At 35.2% G+C, this 27,887-nt stretch overlaps 6 protein-coding genes across 7 annotated transcripts; 1 reads left to right on the top strand and 5 right to left on the bottom strand.

Moving 5' to 3' along the window:
* The first annotated feature begins 410 nt into the window (after positions 1-410).
* Positions 411-2,739, top strand: LOC105160567 (putative alpha-L-fucosidase 1). 2 transcript variants are annotated; one of them, XM_088879820.1, is made up of 3 exons: positions 411-1,068; positions 1,418-1,657; positions 1,876-2,739. In XM_088879820.1, exons 1-3 carry the CDS (start codon positions 515-517, stop codon positions 2,537-2,539), a joined length of 1,458 nt encoding a protein of 485 aa, XP_088735946.1. In that variant the 5' UTR covers positions 411-514; the 3' UTR covers positions 2,540-2,739. The 2 variants fall into 2 exon arrangements, with proteins under 2 accessions (XP_088735946.1, XP_011076304.1); XM_011078002.3 differs by having other exon boundaries at positions 416-1,068; positions 1,864-2,739.
* A 74-nt stretch (positions 2,740-2,813) lies between these two features.
* On the bottom strand, positions 2,814-5,735 carry LOC105160566 (cytochrome P450 704C1). Its single transcript, XM_011078001.3, has 6 exons — positions 5,143-5,735; positions 4,263-4,478; positions 3,887-4,174; positions 3,482-3,802; positions 3,177-3,380; positions 2,814-3,093 (listed from the first exon to the last, which is right to left on the bottom strand). Exons 1-6 carry the CDS (start codon positions 5,437-5,439, stop codon positions 2,905-2,907), a joined length of 1,515 nt encoding a protein of 504 aa, XP_011076303.1. The 5' UTR covers positions 5,440-5,735; the 3' UTR covers positions 2,814-2,904.
* A 1,418-nt stretch (positions 5,736-7,153) lies between these two features.
* Positions 7,154-9,809, bottom strand: LOC105160725 (mitochondrial metalloendopeptidase OMA1). The gene is made up of 3 exons (XM_011078205.3): positions 8,610-9,809; positions 8,345-8,493; positions 7,154-7,567 (listed from the first exon to the last, which is right to left on the bottom strand). Exons 1-3 carry the CDS (start codon positions 9,567-9,569, stop codon positions 7,318-7,320), a joined length of 1,359 nt encoding a protein of 452 aa, XP_011076507.2. The 5' UTR covers positions 9,570-9,809; the 3' UTR covers positions 7,154-7,317.
* A 1,751-nt stretch (positions 9,810-11,560) lies between these two features.
* Positions 11,561-17,036, bottom strand: LOC105160724 (DEAD-box ATP-dependent RNA helicase 7). Its single transcript, XM_088879819.1, has 14 exons — positions 16,358-17,036; positions 15,612-15,746; positions 15,331-15,471; positions 15,119-15,230; positions 14,853-14,923; positions 14,596-14,750; positions 14,380-14,491; positions 13,874-13,975; positions 13,703-13,763; positions 13,448-13,616; positions 13,269-13,365; positions 13,093-13,187; positions 12,291-12,424; positions 11,561-12,064 (listed from the first exon to the last, which is right to left on the bottom strand). The coding sequence occupies exons 1-14, from the start codon at positions 16,628-16,630 to the stop codon at positions 11,760-11,762; spliced, it is 1,962 nt and encodes a 653-aa protein (XP_088735945.1). The 5' UTR covers positions 16,631-17,036; the 3' UTR covers positions 11,561-11,759.
* Positions 17,037-18,680: 1,644 nt separating this feature from the next.
* GT18 (glycosyltransferase 18) lies at positions 18,681-20,622 on the bottom strand. Its single transcript, XM_020693229.2, has one exon. It carries the CDS (start codon positions 20,439-20,441, stop codon positions 18,918-18,920), a length of 1,524 nt encoding a protein of 507 aa, XP_020548888.1. The 5' UTR covers positions 20,442-20,622; the 3' UTR covers positions 18,681-18,917.
* A 6,232-nt stretch (positions 20,623-26,854) lies between these two features.
* On the bottom strand, positions 26,855-27,688 carry NEET (2 iron, 2 sulfur cluster binding protein). The gene is made up of 2 exons (XM_011078000.3): positions 27,420-27,688; positions 26,855-27,194 (listed from the first exon to the last, which is right to left on the bottom strand). The coding sequence occupies exons 1-2, from the start codon at positions 27,605-27,607 to the stop codon at positions 27,092-27,094; spliced, it is 291 nt and encodes a 96-aa protein (XP_011076302.2). The 5' UTR covers positions 27,608-27,688; the 3' UTR covers positions 26,855-27,091.
* Between the last annotated feature and the right edge of the window lie 199 nt (positions 27,689-27,887).

The raw sequence follows: 27,887 nt of genomic DNA, 5'->3' as shown, positions 1-27,887 counted from the left end.
TAGTTACAATTTTGAAAAAAAATAATATTATCTATCACGTCATGAATATAAAAATTTGGATTTTGACTATGATCAATGGATATTTTTTATAATTTTAATATGAGAAAAACTTTGACGTTACTTATAGAAAAAAAATTGATTAATTTAGTATTTTTTATTTTTAAAAATAATAATTAATTATAAAAAAATATATTTTTCTAGTACGACAGCCAACACTTGTCCCGTACAAACTTTTGGGCCAATCAGAAAAAAAACCCTTTGTCCATAAATAGCCCAAATAAAACACACAAAGTGTTAAGGCCACCCCGTGACTCATTACACCCTACATTCTGCAACATACACTATAGGAACCTTACACTTGTAACTTATGATATAATCAAACAAAAACTCCAATCACATACCCCCACACCCAATCCCCTTCTTCCATTCCCTACACAAAGAATCTTCCCCCCACATTTCTTGTTTTGATCCCTTTGCACCCTTAAATATCCCAATCAACTTTGTTAGTGCAATTATGGCTCAACCCCACTACTCTTTTCACATTCCCACATTGCTTGTGCTATTCTTCTTCCAACTACCCTTCTCATGGAGTGCTCAAGTTCAAGTAGTCACCCCTCCCTTGCCCATTCTTCCCCTACCATCATACTCCCAATTGAAATGGCAACAAAGGGAGATCATAATGTTCCTCCATTTTGGTGTGAATACTTTTACGGACTCTGAATGGGGTACTGGCAGGGAAAATCCGTCTATTTTTTACCCGACGGGCCTTGATACTGCTCAATGGGCTGATGCTGCTGCTGGAGCTGGTGTGTCGTTGATGATCCTCACTGCCAAGCATCATGATGGGTTCTGCCTGTGGCCATCAAAATACACCGATCACTCTGTGGCTCGGAGTCCTTGGAAGAAAGGACACGGTGATGTGGTTCAGGAGTTTATTGATGCAGTGAGGGCCCGAGGGCTCGATGCAGGCTTATACCTTTCACCGTGGGATCGTCATGATCCTAGATATGGTCATGTTAAGTTGTACAATGAGTACTATTTGGCTCAATTGCAAGAACTTCTTACTAGGTAAGCTCATTACTAGATTTGATCAAGGTCACGAAAATATTAAAAGATCTCCTTTACTTTAGCTTTTAAAAAATTGAAATTTATTTAGTAATTTGTCCGAATTTTCCATCCTATTAATTTTCAAATAAAATGCAATGAAATGAGGATTGTAGAATCTGAAATTAATCCAAAATTATATATTTTTAACATTTTATTACGATGTTCACCCACATTAGTTCTATATTTGCTTAGATGTGACAGTTGCACAATGTACTACTACCACTGCAAAAGAATCATTCTTTTTTTCATTTTTTAATGAAATTAAATAAAATTATTAAATTACAGATATTTGAATAATATTTGGTTGCAGATATGGAGATGTTAGAGAGGTATGGTTCGATGGAGCAAAGGGTCCAAACGCACCAAACATGACCTATTACTTCAACGACTGGTTTTCAATGGTGAAGGAATTGCAGAGTGCTATTAATATATTCTCGGACGCCGGACCGGATGTCCGGTGGGTCGGAAACGAGAAGGGATACGCCGGGACCACGTGTTGGTCCACCATCAATGCCACGTCTCTATCAATTGGCAACGGCAGTATCATTGAGTAAGTAGCATAGTCTTCGTACCCTATTATGCAATCATATACTTCAATAATTATTCGAATAATTAAAAAGAATATGTAATCATTCTAATAACTAATAAAAGAGAGAGAGAGAGAGAGGGAAAAAGTAAGTTTAGGCAGGACAAGTAAGGTCACTTTCTTGGTTGGCGCATTCACAATGTAACTTTCAGTTGTGAGTAATGGTGCAGTTATCTCAACAGTGGTGACCCAAAAGGGACCAATTGGGTACCGGCAGAATGCGATGTTTCCATCAGGAAAGGCTGGTTTTGGCACAAATCACAAGCACCAAAGAAGCTGACTCAACTACTAGAGATTTACTACAAATCCGTGGGCCGAAACTGTGTGTTACTCCTCAACGTGCCGCCCAACTCCACCGGTTTGGTATCCGAATCCGATGTCCAAAGGTTGAAACAATTCAGAGGAGCAATCGACACCATTTTCTCCACAAATTTGGCAGAAAAATGTTGGGTTGAAGCGAGTAGCCAACGAGGGGGTGAGAACGGAGGAGGCTTCGGGCCTAAAAACGTGCTGGACGACGACCACTTGTGGACGTACTGGGCTCCAAGTGAGGATGAGAAAGAAAATTACTGGATTGAATTCAGAACGAGGACTAAAAGAATTACGTTCAACGTGGTGAGGATCCAAGAAGCGATCGGATTAGGACAGAGAATTAAGAAACACGAAATTTACGTAGACGGGGTTAGGGTTGCAAAGGGAACCACAATAGGGTATAAGAGGCTTCATAGGTTGGAAATGGGAATAGTTGATGGGTTTAGTGTGAGAATAAAAATTGTCAAGTCAAAGGGCATACCTTTGATATCTTCTGTCGGCCTCCATTTTGATCCCTTTTGGAATCCTAATTAAATTAGATTGCCATTTTTCTGCATCTTTGTAGGGCTCATGCTCTTCTCATTAGGCTGTTTTCAATCATGTGAATTAAAGTCATTATGCCAAGAGTGTGAGCTACAACTTGGTAAACACTTGTATTTATTTATTTATCTTTTCTGTCTAAATGGTGAAAATATTGACTTTTGGTGTCGAATAATAAATATTTTGTTTAATAATAGCTGACATATGTAGTGTATCACTGTAATTATGTAATTAAGATATGCATCACAACTTGTACACGTACCAAAGGTTGATATAATGAAACCGAACATTTACCATTCTTAGCGTAGCTAAGTAGCAACGCTCACGGAAAAAGTAGACATAGTGTTTGTGCATTGTGTTCAGTGGCTGGTCCTGAAACTAGGACGAAGATGGAGGCCTCCATCGATCTGCAGTGTTAGCATGGTTCGGTAATGTACCGGCCGGTTTTCATCAGCCAATGTGAATGAGAAGGCACTCAGCAGCACAGATGCAAAAACTTTCATCTGCCTGTAAGCAAACTCTTTTCCTAGACAGATTCTTGGCCCTGCCTGCATTGTCGGGCAAACGGCTTCTTTTCAGTCTTGATATTTTTCATAAGACAACTTAGGGATGAGTGAAAGGAGAATTTTACCTGAAAGGCTGTGAATTTAAAGGAGCTTTCTTGCTGAAACACTCCGTTTTCGTTGAGCCAACGGTCAGGCCGGAACTCCTCTGCATCTTCACCCCATAATGATTTCATCCTGCCCATTGAGTACGGCACATATGCCACCAAATTCCCTTTCTTCACACTGAATCCATCTGGGAATGTGTCATCAGCAAAACACACTTTTCCGTCCTGGAACATAGGAGACAACACACACAAACATCAACTTATGCTACAAGAGTGTGCTTGTTATGTACGCTTGCTGAAATTTCAAGTCATTGATATGTTATTACCGATGGAACTGCCGGATACAGTCTGAGAGTTTCGCTCAGAGCGGCATGGAGATACTGCATTTTGTCCAGTGCTTCCTCAGTAATACTCTCTACTATCTCATCGACACTCGAGTATTCTCCAAGCTTTGCTGCCTCCCGCACTTCTGTGACAATCTTTTCTTGTATGTGAGGGTGTTTGCACATCATGTAGAAAAACCAGGAAAGTGTGCTGGCTGTTGTGTCTTTCCCGGCAATTATAAAACTTAGTATTATGTCCTTCAAGTACTTGGGATCTGTCTCATTCATTTCAAGAAACCTCGAAAGAATGTCTCCTTTATTCACCTATCATCCACACATACTTGAGTACACCTTTGTTCTTGTCATATCCCACACACACACACACAAAGTTTAGTTTGATAAACTCACTGTTAGATTTTCATTCGGTTTGCTTATCTGTTCAATCTTGCTTTGAATGACCTTGTAAACAAATCCATCCACGATCTTCATGCATTTCTTCAATGTGGCCTCTGATCCAATATTAAGGAACTTCTTGATAGGCCAGGTCATATCGACATATCTGAAACAGGTCATTTCACTTGCTTCATCGAAAGCCTTGGAAAATTGGGAGCCCTCATTTGTTCCGCGCATGCTGTCCAGATCAACACCGAGAACAACCTTGAAAACTGAATCCAATGCAGATTTCATGAACAAATCCTGCAAAATGGAGAAACAGAACTTTAAAGTCCAAGAGTGATTGTTTTCTTCTGATTTTTCCTTTTCTAGAACTCAAAAGCTTACTTACTTGAATTTCTATTGCCTGATCTGAGGTCACAGCTGCTGACACTATACGAGCAAGCTTAGCTGCATTAGTCTTGAAGACACCATTGCTAAATTCCCTGAGATTTCTGGTGGAGAATTCGTAACTGGACATCTTTCTTTGATGTCTCCACCTTTCACCATCGACTGTAAAGATCCCGTCCCCCAAAAGACCTTCCAAGATGTCGTGGTGGAACGACCCCTGCAAAGCTCAATTTTCAGATACATTAGAAGTTGAAAGAGTCGAGATACGTCCATTTTCAACCAACACAATCCCAAGATTTATTAGTAAGACCAGTTCATGATGCTTTGTGCCTTTCCAGTTGAAAACTTATCATCATATTAACATGTTCAAATGAAACATCAAGCTCATGTTACTACTGTCTCAGCTTCAAATCATGTCAAAAGTAATACCCAAATGTTTTAATCCACACCACAAGTTATCAATCGAACATAGTTCTCCTAAAATGTCTTAATATTGAAGCTACACTTCATATCTCCAACTTATTATTAAGTCCTCTACAATCTACGCTAACATAGTTCGGGCCCAGAACCTAAATACAAAACTATATATGTACTGCTCTAAATTCTAGGAGGATTCATATAACCAAGAGTGATGTAGGGTGCATCTTATGAAGTCTTGCACAATATATCTATGATCTTCAGACAAATTCTGGATTTTGTTTTGTTTATTAGGGTAAATTTCATATTACCCCTGATATATTCAAAAGGTTCAAATAAATCCCGTAAAGAAAAAACCGTATAACCCCTGTACTTTTAAAAAATGTGCACAACAGACAAGATTTCCATAAGCTACAAATCATGTCTTTTTCCAGGTAGTAATCAAGAATCGCATAAAATCGTACCTTTCCGTAGTTCGCGAAATTCGTCTTGAGGAAGTACTCAACATTTGCAGGATCGGAAGTGTAAATTTCAACGTTGTCAAGATAGAGAATTCTGAAAGTGGAGTTCTTGCGGGTGAGATTAGTCAGATAATCATAAATCTGTCCGAAATTAAACAGCAGATGAAATATAGTGCCCCTGACAGGATGGTATTTTCTCTTCTCCTTCTTGGCTGACAATCCTATCACCATCCGGACCACAAAAACTGCAAGAATTGCAACTGCAACTGAGAGTAACATGGGATTACCCAAAACATCCATCACCAACCCAATCTTCACGGCTATCTCAAGAAAATATTTCTAAGTAGTTGATTTCTTGGAGAGGGACTAAGACAACACTTTGTGTGTGTGTGTGTGTGTGTGTAAAGAATCTAGCAGGTGTTGACTCGAAAGACCCATTCCTTTTTTCTTCTACTGCTAAAGCAGATGGAAAATGATATAAAAGGACTGGTGTGGAGGAGTGGCCGTGAAAGTGCTAAAGACCAAGAATGAAACCATCAGCTCCCAAACTTGTATAGGCGCCAAGCTGCTTCGGTATATTTTGATTGCCGTCTCACTTACAACGTGGCTTCGAATCCTTTGCTTGACGATGCTAAATGTACGTCTTTATCTCTATTGATTATTCATATAACTAAATATTAATTTTTTGAAACAATAAGTTAACTGTTTCAAATTCTTACCAAAGCATTCCATAACGTGAAACATATATCCTAACTTGATCTGTTAATTCTCATATATATAGGTAAATTCTAGTATGCTATGATAACAAACGAGATATATATAAGAATTCTGACCGACACAAACAATACATATATCAATCTCCACTAACAAATTTGTAGGGTCTCATGCCTGCCTTTCTATTTTCATAAGGAAAAAAATGCTAGCTTATATTTATGTATTGCAAATTGTTGTAAAATTAAACTTAGTTTACAATGATAAAATCAGGTAATATTTTGATAATAGATGTTAATAATACTTAAGTCCGTGGCAGCCCAATTTTTCCAATTGTTGCTGTCACGCCAATTTTGACCAAATGAAGTCTTCTCTTTTGTAATAATAATTAAAAGGAGGGAAAAAGGGAAAAAAGAAAAAGGGATGAGTGGAAAACATAGAAACAAAATGATGGGCTTTGCAACTTGCAAGTGGAATCCAGTTTTTTCGAGTAAAAAATATGGGCATTACTAGAAATTTTAACCCAAATTCAACTTAATTAAGTTTGATTAATTATAACATTAGCCATCCTTTTTAAATTATACATTAAATATATAATAAATATAATTTACTAATCAAGCTAAAATCTTCACCAATCCCACTTGTGGTCTACCTTTTCACATAAAATATCACATGAACCATTTGTCTTTTTACTATCTTTCAATTTCATGAGTTTGCTCCAATTAACATCAATTATAAGATAAGTATAATATATCCACGAATTCAAAACAAAATAAAATTGATCAATCACAATGTGAATATAATTAATTCAATTCTATTGGTCCAAACCTGATAGAATGTTTTACACACGAACTAAGCATATGTGGAAATTATTCATCTATTGCGGCTAATAAATCCACTCAAAAGATAAAAAAAAAAAGGGCTATTATCCTTGAACTAGTAAGTACACCAAACATCTGCATAGTTGCGTACACTTGCACCATAATCACACTGTAAATTATATTTTGTAATCTGAATTATACTTATTTTTATACTTTATTTTTTAATTTTTTTTATATTAAATTACCATCTTAACTTATTAAAATTTGTACTTTATAGACCATTTTCGGCCGAAAGAATATTACATACCTTGTACATGTGATATTTAAGAGCAATGTAGGTGCCGTTTTTCAGACATGTGCATTGTATTTGATGTATTTTCAACAAAACAATCGACCGGAAAACATTTATATATGACAAGCTGTAAATTTCGTAAAGTTGAGATAGTAAGTTGACAAAAAAAAAAATATAAAAACGAGCATAGTTCGAGCGGGAAAGTGTAATTTACCGAAATCAAAACCATCCCATGAAAATATACATTTTTATTTCAGATTTTTATGCCTGTTTGGGGGATTGGAGTGGAAAAGTATCAAACAAACAATTATTCATTTGTAGGTTGGAAAATTGAGGTTTACCATAGCAAAAACACTACAGAAAACCTTCCACTCCTCGTCCCGCCTGTACTTCTCTGTACATGTCAAGGGCCTCTTGCATGACTTTAGCCTGAGCGAGTACTTGGGCTCTCTTCTTACCTGAAGGATGAGTTGCAAGATAATCTTGCAGTGCCGAATCACCAACGACTCTGCCTAGCTTCTCGTATACCTGTGGAGCAAATCGTGGATCGTAGCCGGCAGAGGCGACCAGCAGCAGTCCAATGTAGTCTGCTTCCATCTCCATCCTGGAAAGTTGGAAAAAGAAATTGAAATGAAGTTGGATTGTCGCATTCAGGGATGAAAATTTCGGAACATATTATTCCTCTAATCACTTCTGCCATTTGTGGGCTGATGCAGATTGGCTTTGAAGTTGTGAAGTTACAGATAACAGGTAAAGGTAAAATTCAAACTAAAACATGAGCTTCTGCAAGATTCATAAGACCGAGTGTGCACTGTTAACGTCTAATAAGAGGTGATGTTGGGACGATTCTGACAAAAAACTTGCCAGTCTTTCGGCTGTTGAGGCACCCTGTTGCCTTACCGGACAAATTCAATTTGTGCTTTACTCAAAGAGAAGAGAACAAAATGAGGGGAGATAAAGAGGAAAAGGCACGCAAACAGCACAACAACATTTCGCCATCTTCACCTCTCATATTTAGTAGGGCTCTACATTTTCCAAACCGAAGAAAAGTCGTGTCAGGATTCATCAGATCAACATTCTATATCGTTCAGAGTGATGGAAAAAAGACTTAAGTCGGAATAGATGGAATAAGAAGTGAAGTAAAATGAGGGCAAACACCAGATGGATATTTTGTTGTCCACATCCAATTCACTTACAGATACTAATTAGAAGCAGAGTGAAAATTCTATACTTCCATGACTAAAAGGAAATACACAACATAAATCAAAAGATGAACAACATAATCATCCACACCAATGAAAGATAGCTTGACACTACCTAAGCAGCACAAATATGACAGAACAGAATTTGTCCATAAAGAAGAATATACAACATAATATACCTTCGAGAAAAAGGAAGCCGCAGGAAGAGATGAGACATTGTGTTGACGATATCAGGCATAAAAAACTGGTAAAGAATCAACTGTAAGATTGTCAACCACAGGTTTTTCGAAATTTGTTCTGCAGAGTGTCTTGCCACAGCATGACCAACCTATCAAAGGGACGGGCGCAATGCAAATTTAATCTTCCATATAATCAATAACACATATCCAAGAATCATATGCCACAAACCTATGAAACTAGCAGGTGCATAAATTATCAACACACCTCATGCCCAATAATTGTTGCAATCTCGGCATCCGCTTTGAAATGATCAAGCAATCCAGTGAAAACAACAATCTTACCACCAGGCAAACAGAAGGCATTAATCACAGGCTCATTAACCACAACGACCTCCCACTTCAAACCCTCCAAATGCTCAGTCTGGGATGCCCTCCCCAGTTCTTGGCCCTTTTTCCTACTCTCTTGAACCCACTGATCATCAAGAATCTCTCCCTCCTTATGCCACTTATCCTCACTCTGCCATTTCTCATCCTCAGAAACTCTATCACTCAATGCCCTCATTGTCTCATGTGCATCAGCCTCATGAGGAAAACCAGCACTTTCAGGAGAGTACCTGATATCATTCCACACCTGCTCATTTCTTAACCCTTTCTGCAGAGCATCAATTATGTCCTGTGCTATACTCTGAACCCTAATGCTATCTGGATGAAGTGGGGGCAATATTTTCCCTTTGAACTGCGCTTTAATCTGCTTAAACTGAGACTCTCCAAGTTCTTTTTCGTAGTTCCTGGACAAAAGAACAAAATGGGATCTCTTTGTATAAGGTACAGTCTCCAGATTCCCGAAGTATACAGTGATTACAACCCCAGACCCCACCAAAACTACAACAAGAACATTTTTTGGGTCCTGAAACCACCGCCTGTATCCCCTGGGCTTGAAGTGGTAAACTCGCTGTCTGTCGACATAGTAAAACCTCTTCGCCCCATCAAGAAAAGGGCTCTTCCGTTGAATTTGCTTGAGACCATTATCCAAAGAAGAGTTCTTGAAGATCTGTTGTGAAATTTCAGAAACTCTTGGCCGGCTAAAATTGGGTTGTAGAGGACGCCTGCAAAAATTGGTTCTTGAAATAGATTCCTGAATGGGGTTTCTGGGCACAACAATCTTTGAAGTGTAGGTGCGAAGAGCGTCAAAAATCAATCTTGGTGATCTTCTGTACCACCCCATGATGTTGATAAATTGCAGGTGATGTTATTCTGATATAACAAAAACTAGAATTCATTCGGCATACAACTTTCTTGGGGTTGTCAATAAGAAAGAGAAAACAACAGAATAAGAGAGAGAGTGAAGCGGTTGAGGAAAAAAGTTGAAGAACGTGACTGAAACAGGATTGAGAAAGAAAACCAGGTCAGCTCCAAGGAAAGAAGAAGCTTGGAATCGGTGGGGGTGGTCTTAACAGACGTGGCCGAAACTACTGTTGACATGTAATAATCCAGCTTTTATTAGGCTTGACAAACAAGAAAAACCCCTTTGCGTATTTTCTTTTTCTTTTCATTTCTTTTTTTTTTTCCCAATAATTACTCTCCTCTCTCCTCAAATTTGGCATAACTATATATAAATCTCTTATAATTTAAAAAAATATATTTAACACTCTAAAGTTTATTTTCATTTAACAAATAAGTTCTTTGAAAAATCAAAACTCATTGAATTTACTTATGTTAAAAAAAAATTGAATAAAAATTGATTTACATTTATACATCTTCACACATTAATATATATAATGAGAATTTTCACTATTATAAGAGTAGTTTAGTAAAATATAAAAAGTTATTTAACCTCAATAAGTCAATCGAGAGTAAATATCAAATTTTATTCATTTTTTTTGTTAATATCAATAAATCCAGTGAACTTTAATTAATAGAGATACAAATTTGTAAGAGGGATGCAAACCTCGGGGATTATGTATAATTACACCAAATCTCATAGAGGAGAGTGTAATTATCCCTATTGCTTAATTTAAAGAGTTAATTACACTTAAATCTCCTTTAAAAATTCAAAATTACATTTTTCTTCAAAAAAATTTAAAATTACACTTACACAACTTTAAAAAATTCTCCATTTACACGTGACTTTTTCCATTTGGTTCAAGGTGCACAGTGGCCAAGTTGGCCCAAGAGCAGCCTGGCCCACTACTGTTTGTTAGCGATCCTGAGCGCCTATCCCAATTGGGTCCATTTTAAATCTAGACCCTCATCAGACTCAAATATTTTTATTTGATTTTTTTTTATGATATTAATGTCTTATTATAAATAATTACTTAAATTTATAATTATTCTAAATAATAAATTAAATCATATAAAAATTTATATATAGAAAAATAACAATTAAGAATATATAATAAAATTAAATAATAATTTAACAATAAGTTTATAATAATAAACTTAGAAGATAACAAATTAAAAAAGAATTTAAAATAAATTTTGAAAATAAAAAAAACAAAGAGTAATGATGGATTAAAGTATTATAATTTTAGAAGTAGAATAATAAAGATAAAAGTTAAGTTTCAAAAGTATGAAAAAATATTAAAATAATATATTTAGAAGAATAAAATAAAAATTATATGTAATATATTATTTATAAAAAAAGAAAAAGCCCGACAAGCCTGACCCAGACTCAATTCAGGATCAGGTGGTTCTAGGCCATTGGGTTGGGATGGTCCCAAGTATTGATTCTTGAGACTGCCCAGTCCCAAGCGAGACTCAACCATTCATTTTTTTATTAGTTCAATCATGTCTTCAAATGGGTTAGCAGTTAGTCTAGTCCGGCTCGTTGTGTATTTTGAATTAGGATTTGAAAGAAAAATATTGTTGTTAGCAAAAAATATTACATAAATTTTTAATTTTATCCCTTATTTTGTACTTAATAAGAGATAAATATAATATATATGAATATTTGATTAAAATTAACATCATTATATCTTTTTTGTATAAAATTATTAAATGAGAATGTTAAATAAGAAATAAAATTATTTTTTTAATCTTTTTACTAAAATCAATATTTTTTGTCCAAATCTCAACAAAAGAGGATCAAATGTAAACAACAAATTTTCAAAAGAGATATAAATATAATTATGAAACTTCTATAAAATAAAATATATAATTTCGTATTTTCGAATGGACCCAACATGAACTTCTTTTCTAGGTTTCGTCAGGAAAGTGTTGCATATCAGCACAAATCACAAACCAGGAATGCACCAAGGCAGAGACTATTGTTCATTTGATTACACTAACAGATATATATAACATCAACAAGAAAAATAAAGCACTTCTGTCATAATCGTCAAGATTTATATGCCCTGGGCATGCTATTGTTGTCTGTCAATCGGTTGAAGGTTCTGATAAACTATTACAGAATGCTTCACCAGTTGTGGTTGTTATTTCCACGACCTCTTCCACCACCTCGACCTCTTGAGAATCTATCGTTTCGCCTATCAGAAAATCCTCCTCTTCCGCCTCTGCCACCGGAGAACCTACCATCTTTCCTATCTGAGAAGCTGCCACGTCCACCACCTCCACCTCTTCCACCAGAGAAGCCACCTCTTCCGCTAGAGAATCCGCCCTGTCCACCACTTCCAAATCTCCCCCCTCTTGCTTGGTCTCTTTCTCGCAAACGTGGCAATGATTTCACTTCCTCTAGCTTTATACCAGCAGCATTTTTCTTACCTGCAACCCCATGATGCAACTAAGTTATAACACAAGTCAACAAAGAGTATTCCAAAATTGTTTTGGAATTAATATGGGAAACAGATCAAAAAGATAGTTGATAGTGCTACAGCATGTCTAAAATTGAGTAGCAGGTACACGAGGCAACATTGCAAGAATTATGCAGGGTGAATTCACCATCAAGTTTCCCCATTAATAAATTGCAGATAATTCAATAAAAACTAACAAGCAAGGAAGTTGTCCAAATCTGCAGCAGCCACATCAAACACTGCACCCTTCCCATCCGCAGTCAAAGCAAGACCCTTAATTGATTCCACGTTCTCTTCAGGCAAAAATCTCCGTAGAACCCCGTAAGCAAAGCTGAAATGTTTATGGTATTAAGGTTAACTAAGGAAAGGAAGAAAACAATTCGTGCTGACCTAATGGAAATTAAATGGACAAGCTCAACCAACTTGTCCAACCATATAATTATATACCTCCCGTAATAAATAGAGTGTTCATACAGTCCGGTATTACAGGCAGGATTACTGCCCACATCAAAATTATGCTTTGTCCACGGAAAAGGGCACAATTCTGTCTTAACCAAGATAGAAAATAATTATTTATTCATCTTTCAATAGTTTATTAGTATCATTTTAGGAATCATTTGTGCTAGGTGGGTGTGTTAATATAAAGAGAGATGAAAAATGGGGATGGCTGTTGATGTATGTGGAGATGAAATTTTCAAAAGATGAACGGGAGTAGTTTGAGTTAGTATTTAAAATATGGGTGTAGAAATGAATCATATCCAAATTCTGATTATTCAAATTTCGATTTCCTCTGCGACAATAAAATCAAACAAAGCCTATTATTTTTAAAATTTTGTTTTTCCCTTCCATATCCCCAACACAAGTAGTTAAAACAGCTATTGGAGAATCGAGCAGGTTCATGTATCATATTTCAGCAGATTCGTTATCTATGCAATTTCAAATTCTCAAGAAAAAGAGGGAAAATAATATGATGAAATAAAATTAGCTTCAAGCACTCACGATAGTGTGTAAATGGGCCGTCCACACTGGAGGAGGACAGTAACATAGTTCTCCATTGAAGTGAGAAGTGACCGACTCTTGATCTCAGTATAACCCTGCATAACAGGAGACCTTGTATGAACTATGAAACTAACTTGTGCTTTCAACCAAAACAGACATGAAAAGTAAAGACTTACAGCAGCCTTGGCCAGTGCCTTCGCCAGTAGCTCCGTTGGGGATAGAACAGATGAGTTCAGTAGCTCTTCAGCAGCAGCCTTAAATACCGGTATGACACTACAAATGTTTAAGTATAGTGTTAATACCTCGAGCTATATAAGTGATAACATTCCCTTGAAAATATGGACAGAAAGAATACCTATCAGAGATCTCAGCGATTTTTTGAGCAGCTTCTGCACCAGCAGCTTTAGCTATATCAGCTGGCTGTGGAGCTGATATGTGTTCAAATTTTACCCCCGATCCTCTTTCTATCTTAGAGAAATTTGACTTCCTCGGATCATAAAGCATTACTGCAATGCCAGTTTTCCCTGAAGAAAGCAGAAATATGCTTTTTTTATCAAACAAAAACCAACAATTTTCTCGAAGTCGCAGAGGATTGGTATTGTAAATTTACCTGCTCTCCCTGTTCTTCCAGACCGATGTATGTATGCTTCTACATCACGAGGTGGCTCACACTAGAGCACAATATACATACTTAGTAGAAATGGTAGCCAGGAACTAACATAAACATAACTACTAAAACTGAGCACTTGCATGTAGCCTCAAAAGATAATAAGAAAGAAACCTGAATAATTAGCTGGACATCATCGATATCCAATCCACGTGCTGCCACATTTGTGGCCACAAGTGTTGAAAATTTCCCAGACCTGAATCCAGAAAGTGTGACCTGAAAGTTTCAGAGCACAAGGAATATTAGACGTTGTATGATTCTAGGGTGCCTCTTTCAAGATTTTTGTTTATCTGCTAGGTTTCATCTTCACAAAGCTCAAAGATTGAACAGAGAATCTCATCACAATCATTGTTGAACTTTCAAGTGGAAAGTCAGATGAGCAGCAGGTAGTTCTCACACGTTCCAGTGATGGAGAGTGGAAAATATGCATTCAACACAGAAAACTTCTCCACATACAATAATATCTAATAATATGAGGTCCTCTCCTTAAGTCTGTCGTCTTAAGGAGGACGAATAGTTGTTTCCTTCAATCCAATGTAACGGAAAAAATACCAAGTCGTCGACTGTACAATACTTCTTCCTTCTTAAAAGTAAAAGAAATCAATCAAAAAGAATCTTACCTCACGTGTAGCCTGTTGTATGTCCCCATGCAAAGCACAGGCTCCAGGTAGTAATCCGGACATCTTAGAAGCAGAATCCTTGGTTTCCGTAAAAATAATAGTTCGACCGCCACTGAAACAACATGCCAAAGAGAGAGAGGGAGTGCTGTTACATGAAATTAAAACATCTGAAATTAATAACCAATGATCGACTAATGTTGTTAGAAGCTACCCAACCTACTATAGCAGCGAATGATATCAGGAATAAGTTGGGATCTGGCTGAACTAGAGCAAGGCAGAACAATATGCCTCACATTGGTGCTGGCCTTCATTTTCTCATTCCCAACAAGATCAGCAGTTTTCTTATCTTGTTTGAGAAATTTAGCTGCAATCTAGCATCACAATATACGGTTCATGCTCACATAAATAAGAAAGTAGGAAAAATTGAACCAAAGAAGATCAACAATCAATGATCAGAGGAAGTAAAAACATACATGCTTCACCCAGTCTGGCAAAGTGGCACTAAAAAGAAGCGTTTGGACTTTGCTTGCATCCCTTACCTTGCCTTCAAAATTCAATAACAGGAAATTTTAAAGTAATTACTGAATACGCAACCATAACTCTAGCAGTGACAAAAGAAGGACACATAATGACACTCCCAGGAATAAATCTCATCATTTATGCAATAGCAAAATGAAAGACTATCGTACTACTAATTAAAGCACAGAAAACTTCATCATATAATGCATTTATAATATACTTAGAATAAGTTCAACATCTTCAACAAAGCCCATCCTCAGCATTTCATCAGCCTCATCAAGTACTCGGAATATTATTGCACTCAGGTCAATATTTCCTCTCTCTATATGATCCTGCAGCATGAATTCAGGGGCCAATTCTGAATTAAAAGCCGATGGTGTTATAGAATTATATTTCCAGTAGCATAACTAAATACAACTCACAGAAGAATACCTTAATGCGACCAGGAGTGCCAACTACTATGTCGACACCTCTTTTCAATTGAACATGTTGTGGCTGGTAGGGAGAACCCCCATACAGACAACACGATTTCAACCCTAATGCTCCACCATAGACCTCAAAGTCAGAAAACACCTATGTGGATATAAAGAAAAAAAAAAAGAAACAGGGGAACGACAAAAATAAAAGAATAAAAACTCAAGAAAAAGAATGGCCAAAGCATTTGAGAAAATAACAAGAATTACCAATCAATCTACTATCAGCGGATGTATTACCTGCGTGGCCAGTTCCCTAGTGGGTAAAAGCACAAGAACACTGGGCGCCCTTCCATATCCAGTCTTTCTCGATGCTCTTGTAGGCCCATTTGTCAATGATTCCAGTATGGGTAAGACAAAAGCTAATGTCTTTCCCTAACAAGATTCAAAAGCCCTCTTTATAAATTAAAATTATCTAGGTAAAAAGGTAAACAAAAATTCAAAATAATCTTCAGTTAGAGGATCCATAATGCTTAATGTACTTGGAAAATACTGTTCCAACAGTCAAAACAAGCATAAAATTTTGTGATTCATTCACTAACTTTGACAGTTAGTAACTATGTCTTACTGTAGAATCAGTAACCACAACAATCCATAATCCGCATTCATATAGAAAAGTTGAATCTTAAGGAAATCCAATCACTGTTCCAATTTAGAGTAGCAACTGGTGTACAGCAGCACAAAATTTCAATTATGGTATTCTGGAGAACACGAGCCCAATCCCAGAGACAATTTTTAATAAACGGTATCGAATTTGACCCTTGGGAACATTTCTGCAATCATAAATAATGGTGAATTTCAGAATAGATCAATGATACTGCCATAATAACACGCTGAGGAAGCTACGGTACATCACTCGACTGCAAACAAAATCATGATACCATAACAACAAAACAAAACCCCTGGAGGTTGATTTCTCGTTGTTGACATAGACATCTATTCAAATTGCGTGACAATAAAAAAATCCGAAATTAAAGTTCCCTAACCTGGCCAGTGCGCGCTCTGCCAACCAAATCAGAGCCATCGAGAACGGCGTTGAACGTCATAGCCTGAATCGGAAACAGTGATTCGATCCCCTTCTCCTTCAATGCCTCCTTCAATGGGTTTGAAATCCTGAAACTGGAGACTGCGTTAGGGGTGTCGTCCTCGGGTTTCACCCCCTCAATTTTCTCGTATTTCATCTTCTTTTTCCTCTTAGTGAGATTCATCATCGGCTCTCCAATCTCGGAAGCAGTGATGGCACTTCTCCTCGTCCTCATTGTCACCAGTGATGATGTCCAAAGCCTTTTTCATCTCGATTCATTCTGTTTCTGTTATTAGAATCGTCAGGGTGAGGATCTGAGGTTAGTTTGGTCTTTTGGGGGGTTTTTCTCTATTTGGATCTTTTTGTCAATGGAGTCAGAGTCCTCCACAATATCCGGAGCTTCAGCATTCTTCTTCTTCGCGGAGAATTCAGATTCTCCTACGTAAGCCGTAGCCATAGCCGTCTCTCTCTCTCTCTCTCTCTCTCTATATATATATATATACACACACACACACACACACACTGCGTACACGCACACAAGTTGGTACCCCCAAACTATGGTTTTTGGTTAGTACAGTGAGCAGCAGAGAAGAGGAGGGAAAGTGAGGGGTTTTACGAGTTTACAGGATGTAAGATTCGGTGGGAAGAACAATCAAACGACGTCGTGTAAAAGGTCCTTGTTTAGGCTTTTATAAAGGGTTAATTACACTTAGACCCCTGTGAAAATGCAAAATTATAATTTTTCTCAACAAAATTTTAAAGTTACACTTACACTCCTTTTACAAATTTACTGTTATACCTAACCCCCTTTCTTTGGAGTTTGGACGAAAAGTATTGACATTAGAAAAAAACTACATAAATTTCCAATTTTACCCCCATTTAATATTCTCATTTGATAATTTTATACTTATAAGAAAAAAAATTATAATAATATTATCCTCACTCCATATGTATATTATATTTAATTTTTTATAAGTACAAAAATATACATAAAAATATTAAATGTGGGACAAAATTAAAAATTTATATAATTTTTTTTTACTATAAGCATTTTCCGTTCAAACCTTAACAAAGAATATCAAGTGTAGGAATAGAATTTTTAAAAGGAGTGTAAGTATAATTTCAAAAAATAAATATTGTAATTTTTCATTTTTAGAGAAGGCCGAAATGTAATTGACCTCTTATAAATCGTCACAGCCCATTTTACGGGATTATTTGTTAGATGATTGTTAATTGCATGGGGTAATTGTAATTTTTTAAATAATAACAAAGTATTTGTAATTAGGACGAACACTAGGGGAGTATATTATAATTTATCATATAAATAATAAATACAGAAAACTAATATATTAATTACAATGGATTCATAGTAAGTTGGTATAAGAAGTTTAGAGAAGATACATTATGTTCGATAATTCTCCAAATTTTCGAAATTGGACGTTACTAAAATTAAACAAGGAATGGACAAAAGCAAGGGAAAGGCAATAGTAGTAGCGTAGGCTGTAGAGATTCCAATTTTGCAACACCACTTTTTCTCTTCAGCTGCTCATTTTCTTTACAAGATAGGGGCCTAAAAGTTGGAGTCGAGGCGGGTTTCTCAAATAATGCCCCCCCACACACTCTACTATCATTTTCCCATCATAATATAGCTGTCCTTAGCTCTTGCCTTTCTTTCTTCACTTCAACTTTCCCTTCTTCTTTTCTCATCAACTCCTTCAAGGTGTTTGCTTCTTGTAACATTTTGTCTCATTCTCGATACGCATGATATTGTGAAGCGTCGGTACGTTTTAATGGTTGAAACCTCAACCTTGTACTGACATAGCAACATAAACAAGATTCAGTCACTGTACTTTAGGCAAGTATCTAACGACCATTCAATACAACAAATATTGCACAATATTTTGAAATGTCGGTGCTTTTTAGACTCAAGTGTCATTTGACCATTGCGTCCCCACTCCAAGTTTGGCTTCTTCCTTTAGGATTATGAAGTGGCTGAAGCCCAAATGTGGTATGAATTGAATCAAACACTTGTTAGGAGTTTATGTAATTTTGTGGTGAGAAATGGTCTGTGGGTTCTTGCATATGCAGTTGCGCCCCTACATGGAACATCATAAATGCCATCACCCTTCAAACATCAAATGCCTCGTCTTGATTGAGAAATCCCAACCCACAAGAAAACGATGTGAAGGAAAGAACCAACGTAAGAACCATGAGCAAACACCATTATCAGAACCATTACACTAAGCTCTCAACACTACAACATCATCAATTATTACACAAAAAACTAACATAAAAAATCTCTCATTATTCTTTATTTCGGTTATGAATTGTATGGTCGTGTACTAATACAAAATAAGGGGTAAGACATAAAAGTATATTACATGTATCCACAATCAAACTTCTCAAAATAACTAATGTATGGCTGCTGCTCTCATCAAATTTTCTAACCTCCAAGAATAATAAGAAATTACATCAAGAACAATATTCTACTTACCACCAATAAATAAATCCCCCATTTTTATTCATTTCCATTTGTACCCTCCTTCTTGTTCCTTAATTCTCCTCAAGACCCCCTCCACAGCAACATCAAATGCATCATCAATGCCCTCCAATCCTTGGTCAGAATTGGCATATATGAGTTTTGGTATATATTCAATCACTTTCGCCCTCATGCTTTTCACCTTCTCTTTACTAATCTTGTCAAGCACACTCTTTATTGAGGTCCCATTTTGAACCTCATGCCGGTCTATGAAAACCGAGTAACTTTCCGGTTCGCCCGGCAAGAACCACTGGTACTGGAGGTAAGCGGTCCGGTGCCAGAAAAAGACCGGGATGGAGCCGGCTACCATGCAGTCGAAGATTGAACGCCGAGTAAAACTATCCCCTCTCGGCTGTAAGCAGAAGTCGGAGTGAAGGAAAGTTTCAAGGATTGATGAGCTGCCATTCGCGCACTTTGAACCGCCGCAGTCCACGACCCGGCATGAGCCAGGCTCGGAGTAGCATTGGCTGAGGAGAATTCCCCTGAAATCGTTCTTTATGAAACCGCGAGTTGCTCCGGCGAAGCAGAAGAGGGTGTGGCGCTCCCGGCTGCGGACGAAATCTTGCCAGAGTGTGACATCGGCAACTGACCCGGGGTGGAAACCGGTGGGGTATGGCACACCGACGTCGAAGTAGTCCCAAGGGTTTTTCTCGATTAACAAGCGCGTGATGTTACGCATCTTCGGCATGTAAATGCAACTGGAACCCCAGTCTCCGTCCTTCGACCGGCGGAAATCCCACGATATCCTGCCTACAGTAATGAAATGATCCCAACCGTATGATTTCTTAAAGAATGGCTGATCACTCACCCAATTTAGCATCAAATTGCAGTGCCGATCGCGTTCTTCGGTGGTGGAATTTCTGGTGAAGAGAAACCTTTCGACCGCGAGTCCAGTGTAAAAGGGTATGTAGAAGGCCGCAGCGGATTCCGGCTCTAGGGTTCTGCACCGATAGTTCAGCATTCGGTTGTGGTAAATTACCTCGAGCGAAAATTGATCAGTCCAAAACCACGCGCCGCGCACCTTCTCCGGTACGATTCTCGAAATTCCGGTGGCGGCTTTGCCGAACCCCGAGTTCGAAAGCGCGTCGCAGCGGGACGACCATGGGTTCAAATTATCGCAGTTTTTCACTATTTCGGTATTGAATAGCGGCGGAAGTTCGTAAACATACACTTCCCCGTAAGGGCATTTCTCTTCAGTTTTAGGATTATTCAGAATCCCCTCGGCCGAAGCCTGTTCTCCGGCAGCGCGACTGCTATAAGTGATGTTGGGGAGGGCGGCGGAAGAGTGGGGAGTGGGAGCGGTGGCGGCGGAGAGAGAGAAAGGGAGGGAAGGAGCGGAGAGGAGGAGGAGGAGCTGGAGAAGCAAAACGGAGAGGAAGAACCATGCGCGGCGGTTGTGGTGAAAGGAGAGGTAGGGTTTGAGAGAGGTGAAGACCGAGTGCTTACGATCTAAAATATCCGCGCTCTTAGGTTTAGAGAAAGGCGGTGGGTCAGAAACGGGAAGCATCGATAAGGGCGGCCCACGGCGGCGGCGGATGCGGTGACGATGGTATAGGATTGTGTCGGCAACGGCGGAGGTAGAAGAAGGCTGGGGGGGAATGGGTTTGTTATAAGTGAAGGTTCTGGTTGGTGTGATTAAGGTGATCAAATGCAGTGAGGACGCGTGCCATTTCGGCTTATCCCAAACCGACAGCTACTTAAGTGTCCGAGGCTGTGGTTTTTGTTTAATCCCACCCCTATTAATTCATTTTTGGAATTTTATATCTCAATTTCTCTGCTGTTGACTAACCCTTTTTCCAAATTATTTTTTTCCTTGTCAATTATTTATCTTTTATTCTGTCTATACGTTTAAAATTTGATTCAATACATAAATAATTTAAATTATATAAAAAAATATAATATTTAATCATGTCTAATTATCATAAATTAGTTGTAGTCGTTGACCACAGTCCCACAACGATACTAATTATTTGAACTTGATTAATAATAGTTATTTATTATAATTTTTAATTATAATTATTAATATTGTAGTCAATAATAATTTTCTTTTAGTGTTACTACATTTTAAACTAAATATATATATATTCATGAAATTTGAATTAATGTTAGTTTTAGTTACAATGTCATAACATTACCAATTAAACAATGAATAAACATTTCCTTAAAAGTTTAAACATTGCAATTTGATTTTTACACGAAATTTGATGTAAACAGGGAAGCAAGTCCTGGTCAAAATTGAAGTTTCACATCACTACAAAACTGTATTCAATTTTAAAAAATATGGCAATTTGTAGAGAATTTTTAATTTGAAGTCAAAGTTTCAGATGATTTTATATTAAATAAATTTAAAATTTCTAAAGTGCAACAAAATATAATTTGAGGGATTTGCTATTATGAATTTCGAATCCTTATTTCCAAATTCATCGAATCAAACACAATATTATGTGATTGTTTAAATTTATAATCTTATTTTAAATTTAATTAATTATAGTAACTGAATAAAACAAGATCATAAAATTTATAAGCTATTAATAATAAAAATTATGTAATTCCTAAGAGTAACACTGGAGGAGTCTCGTAACACTTCAAACATAAATTATCAACTCCTTACTGTTTTTAAAATAATTTATATGCTTTTCATATTTTATTCTATATGTTATAATTTTTTAAAAATAAAATAAAATAATTTATAACATCTAAAAAATCATATCTTAATGCTGACCCAAACACTATTACTTAATTTTCATAATGTATTGTACTTGATTTATTTGAATATAGTAATGCACGCATAGCCAAGTGTAAATTTAATTAATTAATAGGTTCCTAGTTAGATTAAAAAAAAAAAAAAGTTGAATGCACATTAGGTGTTTTAATTAGCGGAAATTGCGATGGATGAGTTTTAGAGATTTGTGAAACTATGCACATGATGTCATTGCCTCACCTTCATTACTCACTCTTCACTTTAAGCTTTTTTTAAGTTCCCTTCCACTTTTGACTCCAAAACAATTCAATTTTTTCAGCTGTGAGCACCTTATAATTTTAATTCTACTCTTATTAAAGACTTTTTTGCTCAATTCTAAGATGTGGAATCTTTCATATCGTTCATGCAAGTTTGTATCTATATAAATTATCAACGATTAGATCATATATAATATCATTATTATATATAAAACGGTTCACAGCTTCTATGAGTATGAATATATATGGGCGGCACTAGATTGCTCCAAAAGGGTATAAACAATATCGACAATTTTGACATTTTTTTGTTAAGTTGGCTTTGAACCATTCTTGCTCTAATTACCCTTGTTCATCTTTTACATATTTGCTTCTTTAAACATTGTACACTAAAAATAGAAGACTAACCCTGTCGATAAAGGTTGATGAGAATGAGTTGTGCTGATTATATATTCCAAGTTATCTAACCAACGAGGCTTTCACAACAAACAGTTTGTTGTTTCACAGAGTCCAATCAAAAAGACGAGATTGTACGACCGTCTCATGCCCTTCGTTTGGAGGGCGATGTTACTGATAAGTATATTCCACATCGAATGTGAATGAAGAGTTTGTGCAATTTGTAAGTCCCAACATCTTGTAAGAATATATATACATAACGTTACGATCAAAACAGAAAATATTTCGTCTTATAAAACTCAATCACTTCACACGCTGCATGAATTAACATGTATATAATTAATTGATTAAAGAAATTATGAAAACAATATTTTATTACATCATTAGTTCAAGGAATAATTACACTTTCCTTTTCTAAAGTTTGGTGTAATTATACATAAATCCCAAATAGTTTGAAAAATTACATCTAATACACCTGAGGTTTGCTTTTGTCTAATAAATAAATCCTCAAATTGATCAAAATTCACTAAATTTGTTGATATTAATAAAAAAAATTGAATAAAATTGGTATTAATTCTCGATTGACTTATTACTAATTTATTATAAGTTAAATAATTTTTTTAACTAAATTACCCTTATCACGGGAATTATAAAACAGGGGAATTATTATGAAAAAATAAATAATGAGACAAGGGGATTGGAATTTAATGTTATTAGGGAAATGAAAGGTGTAAGGAAAGAGACAAATTAGGACGAAGCAAAGAGGTTTATTGGTCCCCGGAGTTTGAAACTCGGAGCATGACGATAACTTGCCACGCCTACCTAACAACTGGCCAGTGATGGGCTGCTCCACTTCTTTCCAATTTGTCCTCATACCTGCACTATTTATTTTGAATAATTATATTTATGCCTCTTTATTTACAATTTATTTATATAAATTATTTTTATTTTTTATATAATTATAAAAATATTTAGGACAGCCAAGAAATCTAAATTTATATAATAATATTGATATTTTTAGAGAATTTTGTTCGAATTTTCTAAAAATATGAACAATTTGTTTAAATAATGTCGTTGTTTCTGATAAATATAAATATAATTTTTAAAATATAGAAATAATTTGTATAAATAAACCATAAGTAGAACGTATAAATATAACACCTATTTCTTTCTTACTATCCCTTTTCATGAAATCATTTAATTGTACAAAATTCCTCTTTAATTTAAATTACAATCCCTTTTCTTACAGGAGGAAAATTAAAAATATTATAATTCTAAATTGTACAAAAATTATAATTCTAAATTAAAATATTCAAATTACTTATTTCTTTAACTGTATAAAAATTTAATATTCTAAATTAAAATATTCATATAAAATTATAATAAGGAGTGGAAAAAACAATTGTGTAGGTGTGGGATACGAGCCAATAAGGTGTACTTTAATCGACGAAGTTGAGTTTGATATATGTGTGGGATGTTGTTTTATTGTGCAGTATGTGTAGCTTAGATTTTATTTATCTGATATTATTGATCAAGGGATAATAATTTATTTATTTATATTATATTTAATAGAAATGGTGTTAATCGAATTATTTTAATTAATAATTGTTGAAATTTATTTAAGGAAAAACAAAAAGAAAGGTGTGGGGGTGTTAGTACTGCATAGATAGCTGTATTGACAGGGAAATGAAAAGAGAGCCGTCTGATTTTAGGTTTATGCCGTGTTTGTTTCTTTGATTTTCCGCTGGTCTTTTGTGGGGTAAACGAAGGCTGCTTGATCATCATCATCATCATGTGGGATGCTTTCGTCTACTACGCACCGCTTTGGACATTGGTGGGACCCATTTGGAACAAGGCCTGCTTACCGTTCTTACCCAGCTGCTGCTTATGATTTCCATCACGTGCCGACAAAACACCACATTTTGCCTAACAGCCTCAAAAACACCACCGATGTCAAACGTATGTTTTATTCAATATTAGATTGGATGAATATTGGCTTGTCACCCAACCGATTCGATATATTTTATATTTCAAATTTTGTTGTATTTTTTTTAATGAATATTTATATATTATACATGTATAAAATTTTCATTAAATAAAATAAAGGGTTAATTATACTTAATTTTTTTCTTAAAATATGAATTATATTTTTTTTCAAAAAATATTGATATTTACACCCCATCGCAAATTCACTTTTTATACATAACCAACTTTCGTTATAATTTGGACAAAAAATAATACATAAATTTTTAATTTTACACGTTGTTTAACATTTTTATGTAATACTTTTGTACTTATAAGAGAAAAAATATAATGATGTTAACAACACTCCATGTATATATATTACTTTTAGCCCTCTATAAATATAAAAACATATATGAGAATGTTAAAAGAAGGGTCAAATTTAAATTTTATATAATTTTTATTATTGACATCAGTATTTTTCGTTCAAATTATAATAAAAGAAGTCAGGTGTAAATAGAGAATTGTCGGAGAAAGTATAACTGTATAAGCGTAATATCAAATTCTTTTTAAAAAAATGTAATATTGTATTTTTAATGGGGATCTAAGCATAATTAATAATAAAATGAATGATATAACTTTATACACATTATGTATATTTGTTAAATATAATAAAGGATTAAATACACCTTGCACCCCTGAATTATGCATAAAGTGCATTTACACTCCTTAACTATAAAACGTAATAAAATAGCCCCTAATGATATACACTAATTTTTTTAGTAACAAAATACCGCTATTATTTACACCTCTAAAATATCTCTGTTATAATCATTCTCTTAAATATAATCTGAATTATTATGAACTTTTTATTTAAAACACCACCCAAAATTTATAATTTTTATATTGAATATAGAATCTGTATAAACTCCTTAAATTTACAATTTTTATACTTTTTACACAATCAGCAAACAATTTACATAATTTTTTATCTGTGTTGTTATATATATTGATTTTTTTAAAAATAAATTATCAATACAAATATAAAATACTGCATCAAATATATACATACTGTAAAATATGTAAATTTATATTATAATTAATATACAATATTGTATATTTTTTAAGTAATGATATGATATATTTTTATTATGTGGACATGTAATTGAATAAAAATTTATGAGTTATATAACATATTTTTTCTATAATATTATATGCATTATGTATTGACACATATTCACATGTACTTTTTAATATAATTTATTTACTTTGTAAAATATATTTGCATATATTGAGCTTATAAATATTTGATGTGTTCCATAATTTATAAAAAAATATAAATTATAAATACTAATTCTAAAATAAAGTGTGAGTAAAATTTTAAATCACTAAAAATAATTTGGGGGAGATATTCTAATAAAATATAATAGGAAGTAGAATAAAAAAGTATAGAGGTAAATGAGAAGGGCATGTTTGTCTTATCAATGCCAAATTATTTATTTTTGTTACCTTTCATACTTAGGGGTGTAAATGAGACAAAATACATTGCTTAGAGGTGTAAATGAGACAAAATGTATAATTTAAGAATGTAAAGTGTATTTAACGTTAAAATAAAAGATACAACATAATTTTTTTAAAAAATATAATAATAGTCAAACTGATCACCCGAATTGAATGGACCCAGGCGGCTGGATTCGGACCAATTCAAACTGTTTCTGGATAATTTACCTCCACTATGAGGAAATGGGTCCAAAATCTGGATTTCACATGCCCAATTTGCAGGCTTCAAAGTTCAGGCCGTTGTGTTTGAAATTGAGGAACCAACGACTTGTTTTTTTTTTTTTGGTTTGTTTAGGTACTCCTTAAGAGGAGACTGTTGCATTTAAACCTTTCTTTATTACTGGCCGCTGTGACATTTTATTTTTTGAACATATAATAAATAATTTTTCATACTTTAAAATATAAATACGAGTAAAATATATAAATCAATACATTATATTAAAATTAATAATAAATAAATATCTGACCAATTAATGTAGAATTGGTTATTTTATTAATTGAAATGCAGTTTTGAAATTTATAAAAAATTGATACAATCATACAATAGTGTCAAAACCGCCAGTTTGTGCGTATAACACCTCTTTTCTTCATAATAATATAGATAATTGATTCATATATGAACAAACTAACCAGACCTGTCGATATAGAAATAAGTAAAGTCATGTTTACTAAGTGTGATGAGATTATGATGTGATAGATTAATAAATGATAATATAAGAAATTAGGATGTGCTTAGTGCTTGCTATGAATGGTTTGAAATTGTGATAAAGCATGAAAATGACAAAAATGTCCATGAATCAGACAAAAAAATTGTCCCAATCAACTTTTATGTCATAACTCATGCATAAAACAGACTTGTTAATCTTGCGCAACCTTCATTTCAAACTTTCTTACAAGACTTGTCAAATCCAGTAAAGAGTAAACACGGAATTTATTACTCATTCAGGGATATTTAAGTAATTTGACAACAGAAAAATGAGGGCATTATGGACTAAGATGATTATAATACTAGCCCAATTGAGTATATTTTGTGTTTCTCATATAATATAGCAAAATTCATGATGTTCTAACATTCTATACTCACAAATAATTTTATCATGTTCGAAAAACAAGACTTCAATCAACCTCACAAACACAAACCATTATCAACAATCTTAAAACGTTACTAGACAAAGCATTCAACATGGGAAGAAATGTTACTCATAGCAAGCAAAGAGGGACTTGGAATCGCCCACAACGAAGCTGAATATTTGGACCGTCGATACAATAATAACATATTTGAATTTATTGCTTCTTCAAGAGCAAAGGTCCGACGTTGTCGCCGGTAGCCTTGTTGTGCTTCACATGGCTTCCGTCACACAGAGGAAACGTCGCAGACCTCCAACACCTGCAACACATGTCCACCACCAGTCCGTTTACTTAGACATGAATCATAAACACTTCAACTACTCTCAATTTTTACTATAACTTTCTTTACAATTATTTTTAGGATTCGGACCAAATGAATAATCCCTCACACCAATCTTACATACATTACAAACTGAAGGAAGAGTATTTCAGACAACAAAAGCAGAAAATTAAAATATACTTGTGAAGGAGAAAAAAAAAAAACCTGCAGTAGGGAGTGAGGGGCTTGGCGAGGTCAGTGACGACGACCGAGTCCACCACTTTCTCTTCAGTCTTACGGATATCCGGGTTGATCGCCTCCGCTCTCACCACCACCATCCGCCGCGGGGATGAACCGGGTCGGCGGTAGGCAAGCCCTAGCGCAGAAGCATTGACGCAAGAAAGAGCTGCCATTGTTTGTTCTTGAGTGGTGGGATGGGATGGAGTACAAGTAGTAGGTAGGTGGGCGGACTTTGTAGGTAATGAACTTGTGGCGGACACGGTCCATTTGTGGAGCATGGGGATCGGGTGGACGATGTTACGCCCACGCTGTTTTCACCAACAAAGTAATTACAATATTTTGGTAATACTTTAATGGATAAATTACAATATTTTTTTTTTCTAAAATTCAACGTAATTATCAATACTCCTTATCATTTCATAATATTGGATGAAATTATATAATTATTGAAAG

The sequence above is a fragment of the Sesamum indicum genome, linkage group LG4, assembly GCF_026168435.1.
Source record: "Sesamum indicum cultivar Baizhima isolate 11 linkage group LG4, ASM2616843v1, whole genome shotgun sequence".
Classification (NCBI taxonomy): domain Eukaryota; kingdom Viridiplantae; phylum Streptophyta; class Magnoliopsida; order Lamiales; family Pedaliaceae; genus Sesamum; species Sesamum indicum.
Note: the sequence above shows the minus strand (reverse complement) of the source record. Positions and strands in the feature narration are given on the sequence as shown.